Here is a 20,960-nt window from a genome sequence, read left to right on the forward strand (position 1 = left end):
TTTACCCTAACATATGGTATAAAATTTGTGCTAACTTTTGACTAATTTAATGTTTTACATTCTTGAATCTAACAATTTCTATAGCAGATGTACTTTAATTGAAAATGTCTTTTTCCTATGCACTTTTATTACTTTATTGGTTGAAAATTTCACTTTCCTATATAATTTCGGAAAAATTGACAAGAATAATCCCAACTTTGCCTCATTCGCCCAAAATAATCCCAACTTTGGATTATTGTTTAATAATCCGAACTTTGATGTGAGTTTGCTTCCAATAGTCTCAACCGGTCTTCTGACTTGTTATCACAAGTTACCTGACACGTGTCAATATATGACTGGTTCAAAAAAATAAAATTAAAATAAAATTAAAAAAATTGAAAGAGTATTTAATTAATTAACTAAAAAAATCTCACCACCCTTTCTCACCAGCCAAACCACCCTCCCCGTCCCCACCCCTGAAAGTGACCGGCCACGCCGGCGCCCAACCTCCCAATTAACCTCTAACGCCGGCTGACCAATCCCCTTCCTCTCTCCTTACCCCAACCCTCCTCCTTCCCCCGCTGCTTGACCACCTAGCCAAAACCTTGCTCCGGGAGTTGGTTCATTTTATACATTGGTGTTTTTAATCATTGAACGAATGTGGCATGTAGTGTGTATTTTTTTAATAATGAAGTTAGTATAAATAAATTTATTTTAGAAGTCATGGTAGTAATAATGGTCTCAACCACTGTGATTTGGATCACTATGATTTCAAAAAAATTAAAAATTAATCACTGTGATTTGGTTTGGATGGGCGGTCACTCGATAGGGAAGAGGGGGGGTCGGGGTAAGGGGGAAGGGAGGAGGTAGGTCGGCTAATGATAGACCTGGTGAAGCTGGGCACGCCGACGCCGATAGGAGGCCTAGGGGTGGGGCGAGAGCGGGGGGCAGGGATGATTGGGACTAGTGGTGGTGGAGGAATGGTGGAGGTGGTGTTTTTTTTTTTTGTTGTTGTTGTGGAAATAGTTTAAAAATTATTAGTTAAATGCTAACTAGTAATTAATAATCATTTTTTTTAAAAAAAATTAAAATTAAAATATATTTTTTGATAAATCACATGGTGATACGTGTAAATTAAACTATTTTTTTCCTATTAACCAAGTTACAGGTCACTTATTGAGACCATTAAAAGCAAATTAACATTAGAGTTCGGATTAAAGTTGAGATTATTTTGGGCGAATGAGGCAAAGTTGAGATTATTCTTGTTAATTTTTTCTATAATTTCATTACTTCTCATTTTTCTCCATAATTCCCTTGATTTTCCTTTGAAGTGACAAACAAAAGGGGACGAAAGAGAGTATATATTTCGATATGCACAATAATACACCATTTGATATATTTTTTTTTCCTAAATGGGAAAAGATATTTTCAATAAATATTCAAACACAATTTTGTTTTCTCATGTATTACCAATAACTTAATTTTGATTACTTCCAAAATTAAATTTCCAAAAGAGCAAAAAGTATCTACACCCCTCTCATAGGTTTGCTATCTTTCTTCCCCTTTCCTCTTTTCTCTCATATATACATCCAAACACTTTACCTTTACCTCTTCCAATCACATCTCCCCAACCTTGAACCTAAATCCAATAAAAATAATTATAATTATAATTATAATTACAATACAATTATAATTCTAATTAAATTATAATTATAATTATTTTCATCCCTTATATATATACTCTCACACACACCCTTATATAATTTTCCTTCTTATTTTTTCATAATTTGCCGACGCCGCAAAACTAATTATATAAAACTCCGGCCACCGTGCACCGCCCGTGCGATTGTTAATATATAGGAATCGGTCGTGCGAGATAAAAACGATGGCGAAAAAGAGGAAGTCGATAGCAACAAGCCTTGATGAGGTGGATCGAACCATGTATACATCGTTTTGTAGTGCGGCTAATTCTCTTTCACAGCTTTATACCCAAGCCATGAACCATCAGAAGCTCTCCTTTCAAGCCGGTGAACGTCATGGACTTGTATGAATTTCTCTCTCAATTTTTTTGAATTGGGTTTTTTGTATTTTGGTTGAATTGATTAGGGTTTTTTCTTTATTTAATTTGATTGATTAATTAATTATTTTGTTGGATATGAGGGTTTTCTGATTTGGGTTTTTTTTAATTTGTAATGTTTTATGGATTTATTTTGTCGGTATGATTTTTTAAATTAATTTTTAAATTTGTGAATTTTAATGATGAGGGTTTTTTTATTTTGTGTAGGTTTTTTAATTTTTAGTTTGAGTGTGTGACAACGGTGTTTTTTCAATTTGTTAAAATGTTTTTTTTTTTTTTTTTTTTTTTTTTTTTTTTTTAACATGTTTTTAAATTTCAAATATAAGATTCTTGTTTGGAATGTAGTATTTGTTTCATCCAAATTTTGCCTTTTAAAAATTTACTTTCTTGTTGTACTTTCTGGGGCTGTAATTTGGTTTAGGATTGTAATCTGATTGTTTTATGAACTTTAGTATTGGAGAAATGTATTGAATTGGATATACTGGGATAGCTTTTGTTGTCCATGTTTTGAAGGTGGTGAACAATTTTTTGGGATATTGTTTACTTGATGTTGGAGCAAAGAATATCTTCTTGTTGAGGTTATATGGTTAATTGTTAGTGATGGCGTATAGGTGTCATGTGTCGTAATGGATGATGGTGAATGATTATGTGCTACGGTGGGCATTCGGTTTATGGAAACATGTTATTTGAGGATTTTGTTGAGGAGAGTAAATTGAGGGCATTGTTGATTGGCAATTTCAATGTTGGAAAATTGGAAGTTGACGATGATTTATTCATATTTTCATTTGTTTTGAGGAAAGTTTAGCAACACTTCTCAACTTATTTGGGGAATTTGTCTGCTTCAATTATTAGGATGGAACCGTAAAGTTGTCGTTTTTTGTTCTAGGTCACGAGTTAATTCACAGCATTAAATGATGCATGAACGTGATTTGAGAGGATGCTATGTATTATGTAGTCAGTAATGATGAGAGCTTGATGACTTAGGGCTTCAAAAAGGCAATTGTGTTATTTTGTGACACAATAGTAGTTTTAGTACTTTGATCTATTGGTCAGTAATTGTTTAAAATGAACCGTGTGATAGTGGGTTACAGTCGCTGTTTTCATGTTCAGATAGCAATGATGTGTATCTGCAAGTGCATTAATCGTCTATTGATGTATGAACACTCATTTGCACGAGAAGCCCCTTCATTTCTGTCAATTTTGGTATAAAAAAATTGTGTACACCGGGTTTACATTGAACACTTTTGTGCAACTTTGGGGGTAAAACCTAACCTGATGATTTGAAATGATTTTAATGTCAATAGGCCATGGGATAAGTTCTATACAAATAATAAGTTTACATTCACACACTGGGATTTGATTTTTACTCTTTTAAAGAGAGCAAGTTTATCGATAAACACAAGGTTACATATATTTTATATCGGGGTAACTTTTACTCATTTTACAGTAACTTTACAAGTTGGTCAGATATTATTTCCTAGTGCATAGATAGTAATTTTTATCTGATTTACTTTGTTGGTTTGTTGATATTCTTTTCTTTGCAAGTCTACATAAGATACAATCATCATAGTATTGCTTTCACTTCTTTAGGAAAAGCTTTACCAGTGGATTTTGAGACAGCAAGAGGCAGGAGGGAGAGCAGGAACAGTTGACATTCTAACTTACATCCAGGTTTATATATGAATCTATTTTTCTTTTTCACTCTATTTTGCTTTCCATAATCTCTTTATCTTTGTTTTGTAATGGAAGCGACCATCATTGTTAGTAGAAATATAGACACTTTGAAATTGCCTGAGTTTTCTTCTATAACTCGATTACTTTGTCGCTCTCACTGTGCAACTGTGCAAGCTTTCTTGAATGGCTGCAACCTGCAGTGATCTTTGAAATTTATGCTAGCTTTTCATGCTTATTTCCACATGATCCATTAATTTTAAAATGTTTGTTAGACTTTTTGTTGCTTTGCCACTTTAAGTTTCTGAAGTTTCATTTATGATCGCAGGCTGCAATATCTTTGTCTTACATAATAATTATATTGTTTGCTAAGGGTGTCTTGGCATGACAAACTCAAATGTTAGGGTTTTTTATTTTTTCTAAAAAGTGGTAAAGCCTTTGCGAGAGTTTATGTTATGGAAATTTCACCAAAAATTTCACCAAATGTCCCTGAGTTATTTTTTTATTCATCATATACCCATGAAAATTTTCAAATTCACCGTATACACTTGAGTTTCACAAAAATGTCACCAAATGCCCTTAATGACTAGCAACAGTTAATTCCGTTAGTCATTAAGTTAATTATGCCACATGGCAGCATTTGGTTGGTTGTTTTTTTTAATAGATTAAATTACTTAATTAATTTAACAAACTTAAAAAAAAACCCACCCTAGCCCCCCCTCCCCCACCAAACCAACCACCTGCTAGGGTCCACCGATTGCCGGCGCCGCCGGCCCCCCCTCCACCCTCGACACCCTGGCCTCAATTCCCAAACCCCACAACAACCTTTCTCCTCCCCTAAAACCACCCCCATCCGCCTACTTCTTCCTCGAAACAACCCTCGTTCCCTATCCCCCACCCTAAATCGACCCCTCTCCCTTTCCCCCACCCTTAATTGGCCTACCTGATGCGCCCTTAACCCTGGAAACACATTTCGGAAAATCTAACCCCCAAATCAAAACCCTAAATTTTCGATTTGGGGTATTTAGGGTTTCTAGGTGGCTGATTAAGGGTGGGGGAAGGGAGGTGGATCGATTTAGGGTGGGGGTATGGGACGAGGGTTGTTTTCGAGAAGACGTCGGTGGATAGGGGTGGTTTTAAGGGAGGAGAAAGGGTGCGGGGGGTTAGGGAATTGAGGAGGGGTGTTGAGGGTGGGGGCTAGCCTCGCCGGCAGATAGGGACCACCGGCGCCGGTTCCGACTTGGGATGGGGGACCACCGTCGCGGGAAAGGGGTTGGTTTGGTAGGGGAAGGGGTGAGTTTAATTTTTTTTATATTAATTAAATTAATTAAGTAATTAATTTAAGAGAACCAATTGCAGCATGCCACGTGACACAATTAAGCTTAATGACTAACGGAGTTAACCGCCGTAAGTCATTAAGGGAATTTGGTGACATTTTTGTGAAACTCAAGTGTATACGTTGAATTTGAAAATTTTCATGGGTATATGGCGGATAAAAAAATAACTTAGGGCCATTTGGTGAAATTTCCGTTTATTTTATAACAACATAATTTTTGTGCTTGATAATATTTTACTGCTTACCTATTAAAAGTCATGGTTGATTTAGATATATAAGTATCATGTTTTTGGATTGGATCATGTAGATCTAAATGACACTAGTTGGGATTCATTGTCTTGGGGTTTGTGAGTGTTGATGGGAATAGTAAAACGTTAGTCCCAAAGTGATTTGGGGTTGGCTAACATGAATCATCTTAAGGAACCGCCCGAAAAGGATAAGGGGCATAGCAAGACACTCGATTGAATAAAAAAATAAATAACAAAAAAAAAGGTGTGTAAAGAAAGAAACAAAAAGAGCATCCTAATAGTATTTAAGAGAGTTTAAAAAAGAGGTAAGGGGATAAAAAGGAGAGGAAAGACGTGTAAAAATAAATAAATAATTAAATGTTTGAAAAAGCTTTAGCAAAGGTAATAACTAAAATAACTTTTCAAGTCTCCTTACCGAAGCCTTACTTGGTCGCCTTTTTACATGGCCAAATTTTTTTAGGTGACTCTCCCTCATTTTGTATTCAATAGATGTAACCCTTATGTTCTTCTTAATTATCTTATTTTGTGACTGATCCTTTCCTGTATAGCCACAAATCCATTGCAACATATGCATCTGCGTCACATTCAGCTTATGTGCGTGACAATGCTTCATAACCCAACATTCTGTACCATATAACAATGCAGGCCTAATTGCCTTTCGGTAGAATTTATCCTAGAAGACATAAAACTCTGTCACACACTTCCACCTCAACCAACCTTTTTAAATCCTATGAGATACACCTCAAGCAGAGAGAATGTAGGAGATGATTCCCATAACGGTGCGGTAGGGTAGCCAACCAAGAGGTCTAATATTTTGTGAAGAGAGAAGAGAGTTATTGGTTGTTTGGATGACAATCAATGCTCTGTTTACCCAAATAGTTGTGCTTATCTTGCTGGGATTTTGGAATGAGAAGCATAAATTGTTTCGTTCTATTGCATTGTTTTAGCATCTGTTTCTAGTTTTATTTTATTTATTTTATTTGTCCGTCTGTGTGTCACTTTAACTTTTCCTTGTGATACGTGAAGTTGATTGTATTGGCATTTTTTTTGCTTGATCAAATGTGGAAGTAATATTTGAGGAAGCTTATGCATGCAGTTAAAGATCTGATGATTCTAATTAACTGTGGGATAAATAACTTAATTGGCTTCCTCATGGGCTACAGTGTTGGGTTGTTTTTTTAAAAAAAATTTAAAAAAAATTTATATGCTTTCTCTGTTAGAACATATTGTCCACTTAATGTATTTTTTCTTGTGAAGTTTCAATAAAATTATTCCTTCTAAAAAAGTATGATGTTTATAGAATGTGTGGCCAAACTGTTGCAGTGTGTAGGGTTTTTTCTTTTTTAATTTTTACGTTATTAGCCGACAGATTATGCAAAACTGAAAAGTTTGTATGACCGTAAAGTTTGTAGGATTTCCTGTACGCCATTTGTTACTGGTGATATTAGTTAGAAAGTTACATCGTGGGCTTGTGGCTATGATATAACACCAATTCCTGTAACACTATCTTCTAGCTGTATCCGTTCAAAAAAAAAAAAAAAAAAAAAAAAAAAAAAAAAAACAAAACAAAAACTGTGAAGTTGAATTTCTAATCCTTGTCTCACACTCTCAGCTTGACTGCTTTGAAAAGCAACGGTACTGCCAAATGCTGTGCTTGCCTTATGGGACTTCTTGTGCTTCTTACTTTTCTTTTCTTTTGTCTTTCTTGATGTGTTTACCTGTCTTCATGCATCTTATAAATATTTCCTGCTGCTTTATGTTAAACATATGGATTAGGGTGTGTGCAGTTGTTATTAATGGCTTAAATTTACAATGATCATAGATTATGCTTAGTTTTGTGTGAATATGCTGTTTTCTAACTTGGCATGCAGTTTCTTTGGTAAACTGATGTCTATCCCAGTTGCTCTAGTGTAAATGTTATTCCCTTGATCCCACAACAATGAAGAGAAGAAAGAAAAAGAACTGTGTTTCAGGAATTTGATTATTTTTAAATTTTAAATTGTTTGCTATCATGACTTTCTTATTACTTACTCACTAGTCACTGGTATCATGTAGAACGAGCTTGATTATTGTGGAGATGAATCGTCTATGTCCCCACGAGCTCCGGTCCCGCATCACAATTCCCAAGCTCCGGCAAATTTTGCAAATACAGGATTCCTTGTTTCTGGGCCATCAGCTCAAACACCTGCTCAGTCAACTAGATCTGAGCAATTTGATAATCAGACTAAGAATTCAGTCTTCTCCAATGCTTTGGCAAGTCCTGTCCGCAGGACTCTACAGCACTATCATCTTGCCCAAGGAGGATATTGCCCCAGTGGTGGACCCCCATCTGGTAATGGTGCAAGAAGTAATGAAAACAATTATGCAAATAACCAGGTCAGGGATTCAAATTCAAATGATTCGTCAATGGACATGCATCAAGATAGCCCAGGTCCAGAATCTAACTACTGATTGTTCTTTATCTGTCCCATAAGATGCTTGTCATGGCTGAATATTTTATTCCTTGTGGGATAGTTTGGGGTCGTTGTTTGTTGTTCTGATGCAACATAGTTTCCCTGGTGAAGAGAGCAACAGATTGGGTGAATATGGTTTCGGGACAAAAAATAAACATTTGTGCTATTCACTGGCTTGAGGTGTGTGAATAGGATGGAAGGGTTGTGTGTTTGTATGTCGGACGCATGACTGAGGTTGTCAGTGCAGTCCAATGAATTTAGTGTTTTGTCTATGAAATGGAGGTGTTAAAGTAGTATACAGTTTTTTTTTTTTTGTTTTTTTTTTCCTTTTTTTGCTCAAGTAGTTTATTGATGTCGAATTGTCTAATTTGGTAATGTTTACTGTTGATTAATCAAGGGTGAATGTATTTACTGCTCTCTTTTAGTTTGTTTATCTGTACATCATTCATGTTAACTAGGGGGTATAGTACTATAGTGTGTGTTTTTCACTGCAGAGCCACATTCATAATTCTGAGTGGCTTTTTTGCTTTTGGATTTTCACAACATTGTATTTGGCTGATAGATGATTGCCTGATAACATTGTATTTGGCTGATAGATGATTGCCTGATATAGGTATTTAAGAATAGCATTTGAAATTTCTGATCCTCGTTTGAGGTTATTAAAAATACCTCTACTTATATTCAAATGAAGTTTTACTTATATTGGTTTCACTTGAGCTCATAATGTTATTTATATTTATGTTCAGTTTTGTCAATCCTGCTGCTTTCTATTAAATTTAGTTCAAATTTTCAGTTGATTATTAGGGAAAATTTGCAAATTGCAACAATTTAAAGTTAGTATTTTGCAAATTGCAGACATTTAAAAAAAAAATTGTAAATCGCATCCCAAAAGTTCATCTAAATTGTAAATTATAGTCTGATTTAACTTTTTCATCGATTTATGTGTCAAAAAATATTCGGTTAAGGTTTTAGGAGCCATTTTAGTCCTTAAGGTTCTGAATTGAGCTCGGAATTAGCCAAAAAATAAGGTGACACAATTCACACAAACACCTCCCCCCCCCCCCCCACACTCCACACCACACACTCACATACACAATTTGGTCAAGACGGGAGAAATCAAGTTCATACTCGAGTTGAAAAAAACCTTTAGAATTGCACTTTTTATGGATTGGAATGGACTTATTTGGTCCATTCTAATTTAAATCAAGTTTAGTTTTTATCCATGTTTATTTTTGTACATCTGTAGCAACATCTTTACCCAATTCTCTTTACATCAATTCGTGTTTCTTAATTTCTCACCCATCCAAAAAAAATTCAATTTATTTTTTTTTTTACAAAAAATTCCAACTCAAGAATATCTCGAATTATACTCCTTTAGCAATAAGTTTCTTGCATTTTGTCCATATTAGCAGGTGACTTACGCAATAACTTTTATTAATGGATCAACACCGATCCGTTAATTGAACTGAAATTTTTATGAAAAGTGATATCCCTAACTTAATTAAGGACTTGACTTGAATCAATAAAGAAACCATAAGTATAATATCATAACATTCAGGATGTATAATATTAATTTTGATCAATCGAAATTTCTAAATAGATTCAATTAGCAATTTTATATATACAATCGTACATAAATTAAAAAACCAAAATTTAAGGTAACCTTGTGGTTGTGAAGACTCTAACCTCCACTACTGCTTTGCTAGTAGGGGAGCCGTCATTGGTATGGAGGAATTGGAGGGAAAGAAGATGGAGAGTGGCAGCAATGGACGTTAGTTGCTCACCGGGGGGAGGGGGTCAAGTACTAAAACTCTAACCTCCATCCCCCCCGGCCAACCACCCCTAACCCCGGCGACGCCCCAGATCTCTTCCCGTTGCCGGCGCACCACCTAACCCCTTCTCGTGACACCGCTAGGGCCGTCCCAACCTTTTTGGAGGTCCTGTGCAAAAATAGAATATAAAATTTGGCTTATAAATTTTCTCTACTCGCGATATTTTTTTAATACAAGAAACAAAATCGTTGTTCTTCACAAATATGGAATATATAAAATTTGTAATTACTCCCTCCGTTTCATATTACTCGCAACAAACGGAGGGAGTGCGGACTCCTAGGCAAAAGATTGGAGGAGGATTAATTAAAGGAAGGGCTTTGTAATTAAAGAGAGAGAAAGTGGAGGGAAAGTTAGTGGTCCCCAAAAAAGAAGTGGGAACATGTGATTATTTGAAAAAAGGGATTAATGTTCCCTCCCTTTTTTTTTCCTAACTTTGGTGGCTGAATAAAATTGGACAGCCACTTAAGGGATTAAAAAATTTTCCCTCCAAACTTTTCATGAAAATTTTAAAAAAGTTTTGAACTTTAACAATTTTTGAAACATGCCAATTTTCAACCAAAAGCCCCATATAAAAGGCACAAATCTGATTCATTCCCCCCTATTCATTCATAGCAAATGTTTGGGAATTAGGGGGGGGGAGGGAAATTGAAATCCACCATTAATTACATAAATCCAAGCCAAACTGTTTCCAAAATTACAAAATCCTTCATCGACCTAAATTAATCCTAATTCCTAAATGTTGAGTTAGTTGCAGCAGTTGATCTTTGTACAGAATTGGGCTCCACTGAAAGCTTCCAAAAAAAAAAACTAGGCACCTCCACTTCATCACCTACCACCAGATCTGAAAAAAAAAAATAGGGGACTCATGGAAGAAATCTTTGATGATTTTTTCGATATCAACCAACTGTTAATGGAAGACAGAGATATGGCATCACAGTACAGCAACACAGTATCAGGGTCAGATTCAAACGAATCAAATCATCAACACAACAATGAAGGCAGTGATGTTGAGGAATCACAGTCAGAATCAGAAGATGAACAGGAGCATGCAATGAATGGCAGGCAGAGCAGAGAACTCAACATAGAAGAAAAAAGGCAAATAGTAGATGACATATTGCTGAATATGGAAGGGGACTCACTTCCAAGAGGCATGCTTACATCATTGGCAATCAAGCACCAAGTACACAGATCAACCACAAGCAGGTGGTTCAAAGAAATCAAAAAACAGATTCAATTAGGCAACTTAGTGGATGTAAGGAGTAAGAAGTTAGGGAAGACAGGACCCAAGCCTAAACAATACTCAGATGAGTGGCTGATGTCTGTCCCAATGTACAAGAGAACCACAAATAAGAGTTATGCTGCAGCATTGAAGGTTCCACATGTTCTCATACGTGAATTGAATGTCTTCCCCCTTCCCTTCGTTTACTAACTGTAACTAAATGCCGGTTAAAAAAAAGGGAAGACTCAGGGCTGTGACAGCAACAAATCACCCTGCACTCAGTGATAACCACAAAGTGGCAAGGCTGAAATGGGTCCTTAACCATGTGAACCCCCTGCCTAGTGAAGGTGACCCTAGTTTTAGGGATTTTAGCCCCAAAATGCCGTCGAAGATACCTGGTGAACACCAGAGAGCAGCGACGAACTGGTTTAATTTCTCCAGTTCCTCGCCGCGCTGTGTACAGTGAGAAGGGAGGGTCAGTATCCTCCTTCTTCTGGGCAGGAGAATCGTTCTCATTTGGAGGGGAACTCATTTAGGAATTTTTTAGGGTTTCAGAGAGAGAACGACGTAGAGATGAAAGAGTGTAGAGGAGAGAGAAGACAAACTGTGAAGGTAGATCTAGGGTTTATAAAGGAATTCTGGAGAATTCCATCCAATTTGTTCAAACTGGGCAGCATAATCAAGACGAATTGAATGAGAAGTAATGAATGAGTTAGTTGGGGAGATGAATGATCTCTGATGAAATAAGTAGAGGGGGGATTAATTTTGGTGGGAATGGTTACACTTAATTGATTAGATTTAGGATTAACTGAATGTGTTTAATTTCTGTTAAAACAAATTAAACAAAATAAGTAAGGGCAATATAGACATTTCCCCCCTAGAAACTTACTAAAAAAGGAAAAAAAAAACTTGTTGCGGGTAATGTGAAACACCCATATTTAGTAATTGTTGCGAGTAATATGAAACGGAGGGAGTATAAAAAATGAAATACTTTGTAAATAGAGTTTAGTCATTTATTATATATTGCAGAAAAAGAAATGCATCAATGGTTTTGGAAATAGTAAACATTAAATAAGCATAGGCATTAAATACATTTTGTAAAAAAGAAAAAAAAATACATTTTGTAAAAAAAAGACTTTAGCGAGAATTGAACCAAGGACCGCTTGCAAGTGAAGATGGTAGAGCTCATGAAACCATTAAGCCATTATTAATATACATGAATAATTTTACAACATATATCAGTTATACATTTTTAATGATCTGAGGCTCCAACTAAAGTTGGGCCCTGTGCGGCAGCTCATGCTGCACACCCTAATGGTCGGCCATGGATACCGCCCTTCTCCTCTAGCCCCCGCGGCACCACCCTTCTCCCCTAGCCCCTAACCACGATCCCCTGGACCGAAACCCCTTTCCCTCCTATGAAAACCCTAGAAAAAACCCTCCCCTAAGCTTAAATTAAACCTCTCAATCGCTCCTCGCCCAGCCCCGAAACCCTAGTGACTAGGGTTTTCGAGGGTGGAGGAGGAACGATTTGGGGGTTTCAAGGGTAGAAGATGGGTTTTTCTAGGGTTTCGTGGGAAGGAAAGGGGCTTCGGGTAGGGGATTGTGTTCCAAGGGCAAGGAGAGCTAGTCGCCGACGAGGAGAATGGGTTGGCCGGTGAGGGGAGGGGGTGGCGTCGAGGTTTCGGCCTTCGGGGGCAGTGTTGATAGGGAAAGACAGGTGGCTAGAAGGTGGCAGTGAGGTGTCTGGGGATGAAGAGGTGGTTAGGCCCCACTAACGGAAATAGTAACGACATAAGTCATCTGATAGTGAGATATATATTTTTAGGATTTAGGTGGTACTCCATCCGTCCCTAAATTACATTCCTGTTTGGAAATTTACACGGGAATTAAGGAGGAAAGAATAAGACAAATAACAATAATTAGATAATGAAATGGGAAGTACAAAACATTTAATAATGTTTTTGAGTAAAACAAAGATAGATTAGTGATTACTCATGACATGTCATCAATCCTTTGCAAAAAAAAAGGACCAATCACATGCTCCCAATTGAAAATTTTTAACCAATTATATTCATTGTAATTTGGCACAAGGATTCTGAAAAATTAAAGGCTGAAAAAGTACATCAGCCAACCAAACATTAAAAATGGAATGTAAATACATTAATTATACTCCGTACATTAAAAGTACAACTGAAAAAGAGAGTGTATTTGGGATATTTAGAAAAAACTTACTAAAAATAGAATGGTGGAATGTAATTTTGAAATACCCAAAATATAAAGAGAAATATAATTTAGGGACAGAAGGAGTAGTAAAGTAAAATCTAATATATATATATATAAATAATTATTTTTTTTACATTTATGGATGCAAATTTTTAATCGCAAATATCTTTAATCTCTCCCTAGACAATATTGTAAAAGTTTGATTTTAATAATGTACTCATCGAGACGAATAAAACTAAATCTCATATGACTAATTTCCCATGATATTTTATAGTTAAACGATTATAAATGAGACTAAATTTTAAATAGAACGAGTATATTAAATAAACGCATAGGCAAAAGACTTATTTTGATCAATAAAAAAAATGAGATTTGTTATTTCTTTTTTGAATTAAAAATATAAATTGTCACATTAGCAAAATTAGTGAATAAGGTTTGAGATTTTAAATTCAAGCGTCATATAAAATAAATAAATAAAACAACAAAAGATAACTTTAGTGTTAAAATTAAAAAATTATCTTATGATATTAGGAATTTTAGGATGATTTACAAAAATATAGCTTTTAAGAAACTTATTTACGTTGCATTGGAATGAAACTTATTTACGAAAATATATTCCACATAGGCTTGGAGATACATTTGGGGTAATTTTTTTCTTTAGAGACAAACCGCTACCTTAAGTAGCGGTTATAGTCTAAAACCGCTACTTGAGGTAGCAGTTTGTCATTAGTACTCTAAGTAAAGAGACATTTAATCAATCTATGAAGGGTAAAACCGCTACCTCAAGTAGCGGTTTTAGTACATAAACCGCTACTTGAGGTAGCGGTTTTACTTTGAAAAATAAAAAAATAAAATAAAAACTTATCCGAGCCTACGTGGATAGTAATTTCGTAATTAAGTTTCATTCCGACGCAAAAGTGTAAATAAGTTTTAAAATAACCATACTTTCGTAAATCATCCGGAATTTTATCCATATATTTAATGAATGATCTTCATAAATATACTTAATTTTAAATTAAATAAAATAATTACTAGAACGGGCTTATATCTAGTAAAATATTAAATAGGTAACAAATACTATGACACAAATTTCGTTTGCTTGTGGGAAATGTGACACAAAGTTTTTTCAATGATAGTAAATATCAATTTTTTTTTTTTTTTTTTTTTAAATAGTAACGTTCAGAAATGAAACCCGAAAAAGATTATATAAAAAAAAAAAAAAAAAAAAAAAGGCAGCAGCCCCCACAGGCACACCGAGTCTCCCCCACACTCCACTTTGATTATAATCAATCGTATAGCTGTGTCTCGTTTTTTAGAGTGTTCATCAATCTCCATCTTTCTCTCTCCTCTTTTTCTTCATCTCTCTCTTTCTTTTTTCCCCTTTTCTCTTTCAACTCAAATCTCTTCGCAAATCCCACCATCAATTTACTCGCCGGAGATCTCTCTGCTTCAGATCTACTTTCTTCTCTCTCCTCAGGTATAGTTAATTTCTCTACTCCATTTTGACTCATTACACTTTCAATTTCTATTTGCTATTTCTGGGTTTTTTATTTGATTTTTTTTTTAATTAGTATTCATCTGCATTTCTTTTGAACTTTTGACAATTTAATCAACTTGGGATTTTAATCATCGGTAATGGGTACTAAACCCATTTTTGGGTTTTTAATGTTATTTTACTTTAACTTGAATCGCTGCATGTTCTCAATTTTTTTGATTTATTTCTGATTATTATTTTTAAAATTTTTGAACTTATTTATTGTTTAGTTTGTTTGCTAAATTTCTCATTTTATAGTTGATTGTAATTTTTTCAGTGATCAACCCAAAAAGGTTCATGATTTTTGTGTTGGATTACTTTTTCTGCAATTAAAATTAAGTGTACGATCTCTTATATTTGTTTCCCAAAATGAGAATATCACTTTTTTTTGGGGGGTTCTTTTTCTTTTATACTTATGATTTGTTTAGAGTAAGCTTTTGTGCTTTTTTTGATTTTTTATTTAGTGAAGAGTGTTCTGATATAAGTTTACTGGACTGAGACTTTAATTTTCAGTTTAGGGTTAGTTGCATTGATGGGTTGCTATAATTTTGGATAAGAACATGCTTATCGGGTGGCGTACAATGAGTTTGTATAGTGATTTATGCCAATTTTTGCTGAGTATTAGACTTTGGAAAAAAAATTAAAGGAGCACTTTACATTTGATGTTGTATTTTACACTTAAAGGTATATGTATGATCATACACTTATTGGCATAGAAGCTAAACGATTGTGGGGAGGCGGGAATGATCTGTTTTTGTCAATTGTAGTGGGTTTAAAGCAATCCTAAAATTATAGGAAGGGGCTGTTGCTTGTTGCTGAAATTTTGTTTGTGTGGACTAGGCCACTAGGGAGCTAGACAAAATCTACCAAAGAGATATAAAGGCTTAGAATTATAAAGTATACGACTTCATGCTGATAACTAGGCAGATAATTAGTCAAGCTTATAATAGTCACAAGCTGGACATTTAAGCTTGTAGTTAGTGCTTCAATAGCTATATTGACTTTTTCAATTTTGTGAATTTACAAACTGTAGTTCTTTTTCCCTGATACCTTTTTACTACACTTTTCAGTTGATTGGGTGACAATTTGGATCGGAAATTTGCAGAATCAGACTTTGATGGGTCTGGAACTAAAACTGTAAATAGTTCTGGTGCCCAGATGAGAAGAACTGATGTTATTAGCAGTCGAAGGAGGGGGGTTTTTCTCTTCTTCAGCTACTGGGTATAGCAAGGGTCTGACCCTTTTACTCTTGGGTCAGAAGAGTGATGATAAGCACATGAAAGTTGCACCTTGGAATCAATACCAGTTGGTGGACCAGGAAACTGAAAGTAACCTCCAGCTGGCTTCTGGAAAGAATAGACTTTCCCGCGGGTGCGCTACCTTTGTCTGTTTTGGTCGCGCTTCCGCAGGACTTGATGGGCAGTCGCCTCTTAAAGTAGGTCCTACCCAGCCACAGGATATTTTGCCGAGTGGTCTGGCAAACGATAGGGAAAAGGAACAGACTCAACAGAGCACTGTTGTTGACGATGATAACAATGCTAGAAATATCACCCTCAAGAGTAGCCTGAAGAAACCATTGCATAATACTTCACAAACTACTAAAAATGATGATGAGCAGAAGCCCCTGGCTGAAGAGGATAGTGATCTCTCTGGACACACAGAAACGAGAAAAGTGCAGTGGACAGATGCATGTGGGAAAGAGCTTGCAGAGATCAGGGAATTTGAGCTCAGGTATATAACTGTAAAGGCTATTAAATTTGATGTCTCTTACTAATTTTGTGTTGTGTAGAAATGCTGGATATAGAATGTTACTTTCTTGCTATCACTGTCTTCTATGTACTTACAATATTTAAGAGTATCCTGCAACAAGAAATTTTTGGTTTGGTATTTGTCCTGGTCTACATTTGTTGGTGCCTTAAGTGATTATAATATGATGTAATTTTATAAGGACCACATGTCATAAGTTTTGTTTTTAATCACTCTTATCACACTTCGGTATTATACTGACTTCACGCAGAGACAATGCTAGGCACTGTTACTTGTGTCTATGTGGTGATTTTTGCTGCACGTACTGAAAGATAGTACTATATTACCTACTAGTCCTACTTCATCAAAGATTTGGAAATTATGAAACTGGATTTGATATTAACTTAAGCTAACATACTTCTTTGACCAAGTTGGAAATTGTACTCAAGTTAAACTTGAACAGAGTCCTTATGATCCTCTGGCAATGCAGCATAAGGACTTTAGTTTATAGTTTTATTAACAAAAGACATTCTTTTTGTATTTTAGAATGAGCTTCAACTATTTTATTCCTTCAAATCCTGATCCAGATAGGTTTTTTCAACTTAATGAGTTATCATTGTATCATAGTCAAAATGGAGTAATTTTAGCTTAGTTTGATTGGAGGGAATCAGGTTCATGGACTCTGTCTCATCTCCAAAATATTTTAGAGCTGAATGTATGTTTGATAGTTCTTAGCTTTACATTGGTTGTTACCTAGCTAATACCACCCCCCCTTAAATGTTCCCGCTAAAATCATAAATGTTCACAATAACTGATGTTTTGTGTCCTGCAATGTGTTTGATAGAATTTCTTAGGATGGTATTGGTTGATTGATGAAACTTCTGGTGACATGTACGGACCAACATTTGGCATTGAACATATTTAATCCTATGCTTGGTTCTCTCTCTGCATGAAGTCAACAGAAGTGCTATTAAGCTCAATGTGTGCTCCCTCTATCCCATCCAGTTAGTGAAATTATATATCATATACTGTCTCAGTATCTGGTAAAAGTTGCATTGGCATTAATCCTATAGCAAGTAATGTATATATGAGCTGTAAATGTGGTAGCCAAAGTTATATCTGCATTTACTTGCTGCCAACCTTCGTAGGACGTAGTAGTATTCATTATTAAACAATTCTTATTGTATTTGTGTTTATTGATTTATTGTAAGGGAGGGTTGGTGTTTGGATGCTGGGAGTCTAACCTGTATGAGTTTGAGGCTCTTTTAGCCTAGTACTATAGCAAAAGAGTTGTTCCTCTTGATCACAAAGACCAACTGGCTTACAGTCTTGTAGGAAGATAAGCATTGTTAAGTAACACATTTATGTAAATTTAAGCAGAGCTTAGAAAATTTATGCTTAATTGATATAGTAAAACCTATTATTACATTGAATGTTTTCTGTTTAACATCTGATATTTCAGACAGGATATAAACTTGTCATCTGTGATGCTTAGGAAACTCTTTGTCTTGATTCAGGGATGCCTTATAAGTGCATGTGAACAAGTTTGATTATCCGTGGAAAATAATTTTTAACATAATACTGCAAAAGTGCAAATGCTATTTTAGCATTAGTAATTTGACAAAATTGTAATAAGTTGCTAGTGTTCATACTGGCTATGGACTTGGGAGGATTGTGGGCAAAACAGTGATGACTAGTGTCTGATTTCTCTGTAGATATCCTTTGTAATGTTTAAGGAATAAGTTGGCATGGTATTGATTATGCACTACGTTTGATTACTTTCTGATAAGGAGAATCTATGATTTCATTCTGGGAATTTGCATGGCCCAATTTGATTCTAAATATGATTTATGATATAAAAATGGGTTCTACCACTTTATAAAGACAAGCATGGGTGGATAAAAATGTCACACACATCCTTGCAAAGTTTTAGATTTGTAAAGCTGGTCAGAATTCGCAGCCATCATCAATAAGAATGTCTCTTTCCAGCTAATCTCAAAGACCTCCTCAATACTTGCTTTGGTTTTCATGCTAATGCAGCTGATTTGAAATATGCTTTAAGTATAGATTGTATCTTCCTTACTTTACCTTTCTGGCAATACCCTATACAAAGTGGTCATATAGATTGTATCATCAGTGTGCCTGTTCTGTGCCATATTCTTCATGGAGATTTTTTATTAGGAAACAGGTGAAACCTATCTTTGAAGTATTTCATCTCACGACTCTACTTAATAAGACAGCCTTTCTTATTTAGATAAAAGACCATAAGGCATGGGAGTATGGGATCACTTAGACAGTCAGCTTTTACATTTATGCACCGTGTAAGATATCTCAACTGTCACTGGAAACTGTCTCTGGAAGAACAGTGATATTCTGATAGGGGAACCATAGATATCCCAATCTACAAAGAAACTGAGAATTTATCAAAAGGAAACCACAACACTGGCACCAAACCATGAGGTTGGGAGACGATAATCAAACCCACAACCCCTTGGTTTGGATCCCAATTGACTCTTTGAAGTAGTTGAACAGTATTTTTCCCACCTTGAAAATCTCACAGATTGTTCATGTGTGTTCAAAAGTGGCCATCTATATTTCTAAAACTGAAATTACTGTGCTTGTGGTATCTCTGTTACAGAACAGTTGTAAAGAATTCGATAACCATTAGCTTATCACATTCACCTGTACAAGCCTACTAATTGAAAAGGAGAAAAGAATAACTAACATTTATTGGATAGAGATTCATGCAAGAATCGCTTACTTGTAGTTTGTGTGAAGTACTTACAATTTTTGTCGAGGCAGAGTTTAGTGAAATATATGAGCTGATTCCCTTTGACTCTTTTAATTAATCTATCTTTTTTAGTTCTTTTCCTTCTTCTTCTTCTTCCATTTTTTTTTTCTCCCTGTGCATTCTCTCTCTTTCTCTCTTTGGGGCCATGGGGTTAGGGTTGTTGCGTTTGTCTAAGCATTTTGTGCAAAAAAGAATCAAGCCCAAACAATGCACACCATTTCTAGATTTAATTCAGAAGTCTCAAATTAATATGATTTGTCCACTTCTTTCATTGATATTATTACCTAATTCACTTTATAAAAAGAGACTCATGAAGCTGTTGATGCAGAGCTTCCCTGAGAGCTTTGAATATAAGGGTTACACAATCTGCTGATGGTCATTTCTTTCAATTATAACTGCTACATGCTTGCTGTGCTGGAGCTTGAGCACTTCTATGCCCCATTAACTTGCATAACCATTGTCTAAGCCCTTTAAGGCTATCACTTGCCATACTAGTATATGGTACTCACCAAGAATTGCATCTGCCTTTCCTAGAAGTATTAGTTTCGGCAGTCTAGATGGCTTTCATTGTAACATTTAGCACCAGTGGTAGTGCCTTATGAAGGTGATGTGTGGATACTGGATAGATTTGATTGGCTTGATTTTGCTTTTGATCATGTATGTCTTACTGACAGCAGCAATATATTTGTCTCTCTTGTTCAAACTTTTATCTTTTCTTGCACCCTGTTGATATTACATTTTTTTTTATTCCAATTAAAGTTATTTATTTTATAATGAGTATACTTTTGTGGAGTTTCCATTTATCTTGTAATGCATCTGTTTTATAGACCGACAATGGAAACATATCTTCATCGATGTTACTAACTTCTGTTGTGTGCACAATAATGTCCTATCCCATTACTTTCTACTTACATCTACCAAATTAAATTGCAGTGAACATGGCGAATCAGATGACGAGTTTGTCAATGGAAATGGGAAGACTTGTTCTTGCAGGATAATGTAATTTGGGCTTGTAAAAGCCACACTTGATTGAATCAAAATCAAGCATTGTGGAAGGGCATTAGATTGGGCTATTTTTGTGTGCTTAGCTGCTGTGAATCAAGCATATTTGGATTTACTGAGTGCTGTTGCCCATTTTTCGCCAGCTGAGTGAGTGGAAAACTAGAGCGAGGTGCTTGAGGTTTCGAGTGTGTTTTGATAGGAGTACAGCCATCTGCTAAGATCCGGCATTCGGATGCCTCTACTGGCTGATTCACTTTGTTAATATCTTGTCAATTTTGTTTCATTGAGTGGACCGTCAGATTGAATTTTTAGTCATCTCTTTCAATCATTTTTTCTTCCCTCTTCACCTCTACTGCTTCTCCCCCCATTACCCATTCTTTTTTTGTTTGGGTTACTAGATCATGTCCTTTTTCTTTTTCATAACTGAGTGTGTATTTGTTGCCGTAATTAAAGTGTTCTTGCATTCAATCATATTTATGCTGCTTACAAGCCTTTGTATTTAGCAATCAAGTCACCCTGGCCCCTAGTTATATTCAGTCACAATTCATATGCAGATCCGAGCAGATGAGTCGTTTGATTTAGTTCCGGTTTGATTGATGTATTCAATCTGATATCTGTAGCAATGGAAGAGGTTGTATAGTGAACTTAAAACTAGACAAATCTTTACTAATCATGTTGATTCTGATTGCTTAATTAGGTAGAAAAATAAAAAAATTGAAACCTTTACTGTTCAGTTTTCTTAATTATCTGTGAACAGAGAATGATCACGAACAAGTCTTAATTTCACGCAGTTGGAATCCATTTTACTTCATTTTAAGGAACCATAGATATCTTACTTCCAAATAA

General features: G+C 35.4%; 2 protein-coding genes across 2 annotated transcripts; both read left to right on the forward strand.

The window, feature by feature from the left end:
* The first annotated feature begins 1,709 nt into the window (after window positions 1-1,709).
* On the forward strand, window positions 1,710-8,406 carry LOC110704168. The gene is made up of 3 exons (XM_021881952.1): window positions 1,710-2,023; window positions 3,647-3,727; window positions 7,367-8,406. The coding sequence occupies exons 1-3, from the start codon at window positions 1,865-1,867 to the stop codon at window positions 7,760-7,762; spliced, it is 636 nt and encodes a 211-aa protein (XP_021737644.1). The 5' UTR covers window positions 1,710-1,864; the 3' UTR covers window positions 7,763-8,406.
* Window positions 8,407-14,346: 5,940 nt separating this feature from the next.
* LOC110704169 lies at window positions 14,347-20,587 on the forward strand. The gene is made up of 3 exons (XM_021881953.1): window positions 14,347-14,518; window positions 15,646-16,306; window positions 20,046-20,587. The coding sequence occupies exons 2-3, from the start codon at window positions 15,747-15,749 to the stop codon at window positions 20,113-20,115; spliced, it is 630 nt and encodes a 209-aa protein (XP_021737645.1). The 5' UTR covers window positions 14,347-14,518; window positions 15,646-15,746; the 3' UTR covers window positions 20,116-20,587.
* The last annotated feature ends 373 nt before the right edge of the window (window positions 20,588-20,960 follow it).

The sequence above is a fragment of the Chenopodium quinoa genome, unplaced genomic scaffold (genome assembly GCF_001683475.1).
Source record: "Chenopodium quinoa cultivar QQ74 unplaced genomic scaffold, ASM168347v1, whole genome shotgun sequence".
Classification (NCBI taxonomy): Eukaryota; Viridiplantae; Streptophyta; class Magnoliopsida; order Caryophyllales; family Amaranthaceae; genus Chenopodium; species Chenopodium quinoa.

What these genes read in the sequence shown, in the direction of transcription:
- LOC110704168 (XM_021881952.1), top strand. Translation starts at nt 1,865, where the DNA reads ATGGCGAAAAAGAGGAAGTCGATAGCAACAAGCCTTGATGAGGTGGAT. An exon ending in CCGGTGAACGTCATGGACTT is followed by an intron (nt 2,024 to 3,646) that starts GTATGAATTTCT and finishes TCACTTCTTTAG; the next exon opens with GAAAAGCTTTACCAGTGGAT. An exon ending in ACATTCTAACTTACATCCAG is followed by an intron (nt 3,728 to 7,366) that starts GTTTATATATGA and finishes GGTATCATGTAG; the next exon opens with AACGAGCTTGATTATTGTGG.
- LOC110704169 (XM_021881953.1), top strand. Translation starts at nt 15,747, where the DNA reads ATGTTATTAGCAGTCGAAGGAGGGGGGTTTTTCTCTTCTTCAGCTACT. An exon ending in ATCAGGGAATTTGAGCTCAG is followed by an intron (nt 16,307 to 20,045) that starts GTATATAACTGT and finishes ATTAAATTGCAG; the next exon opens with TGAACATGGCGAATCAGATG.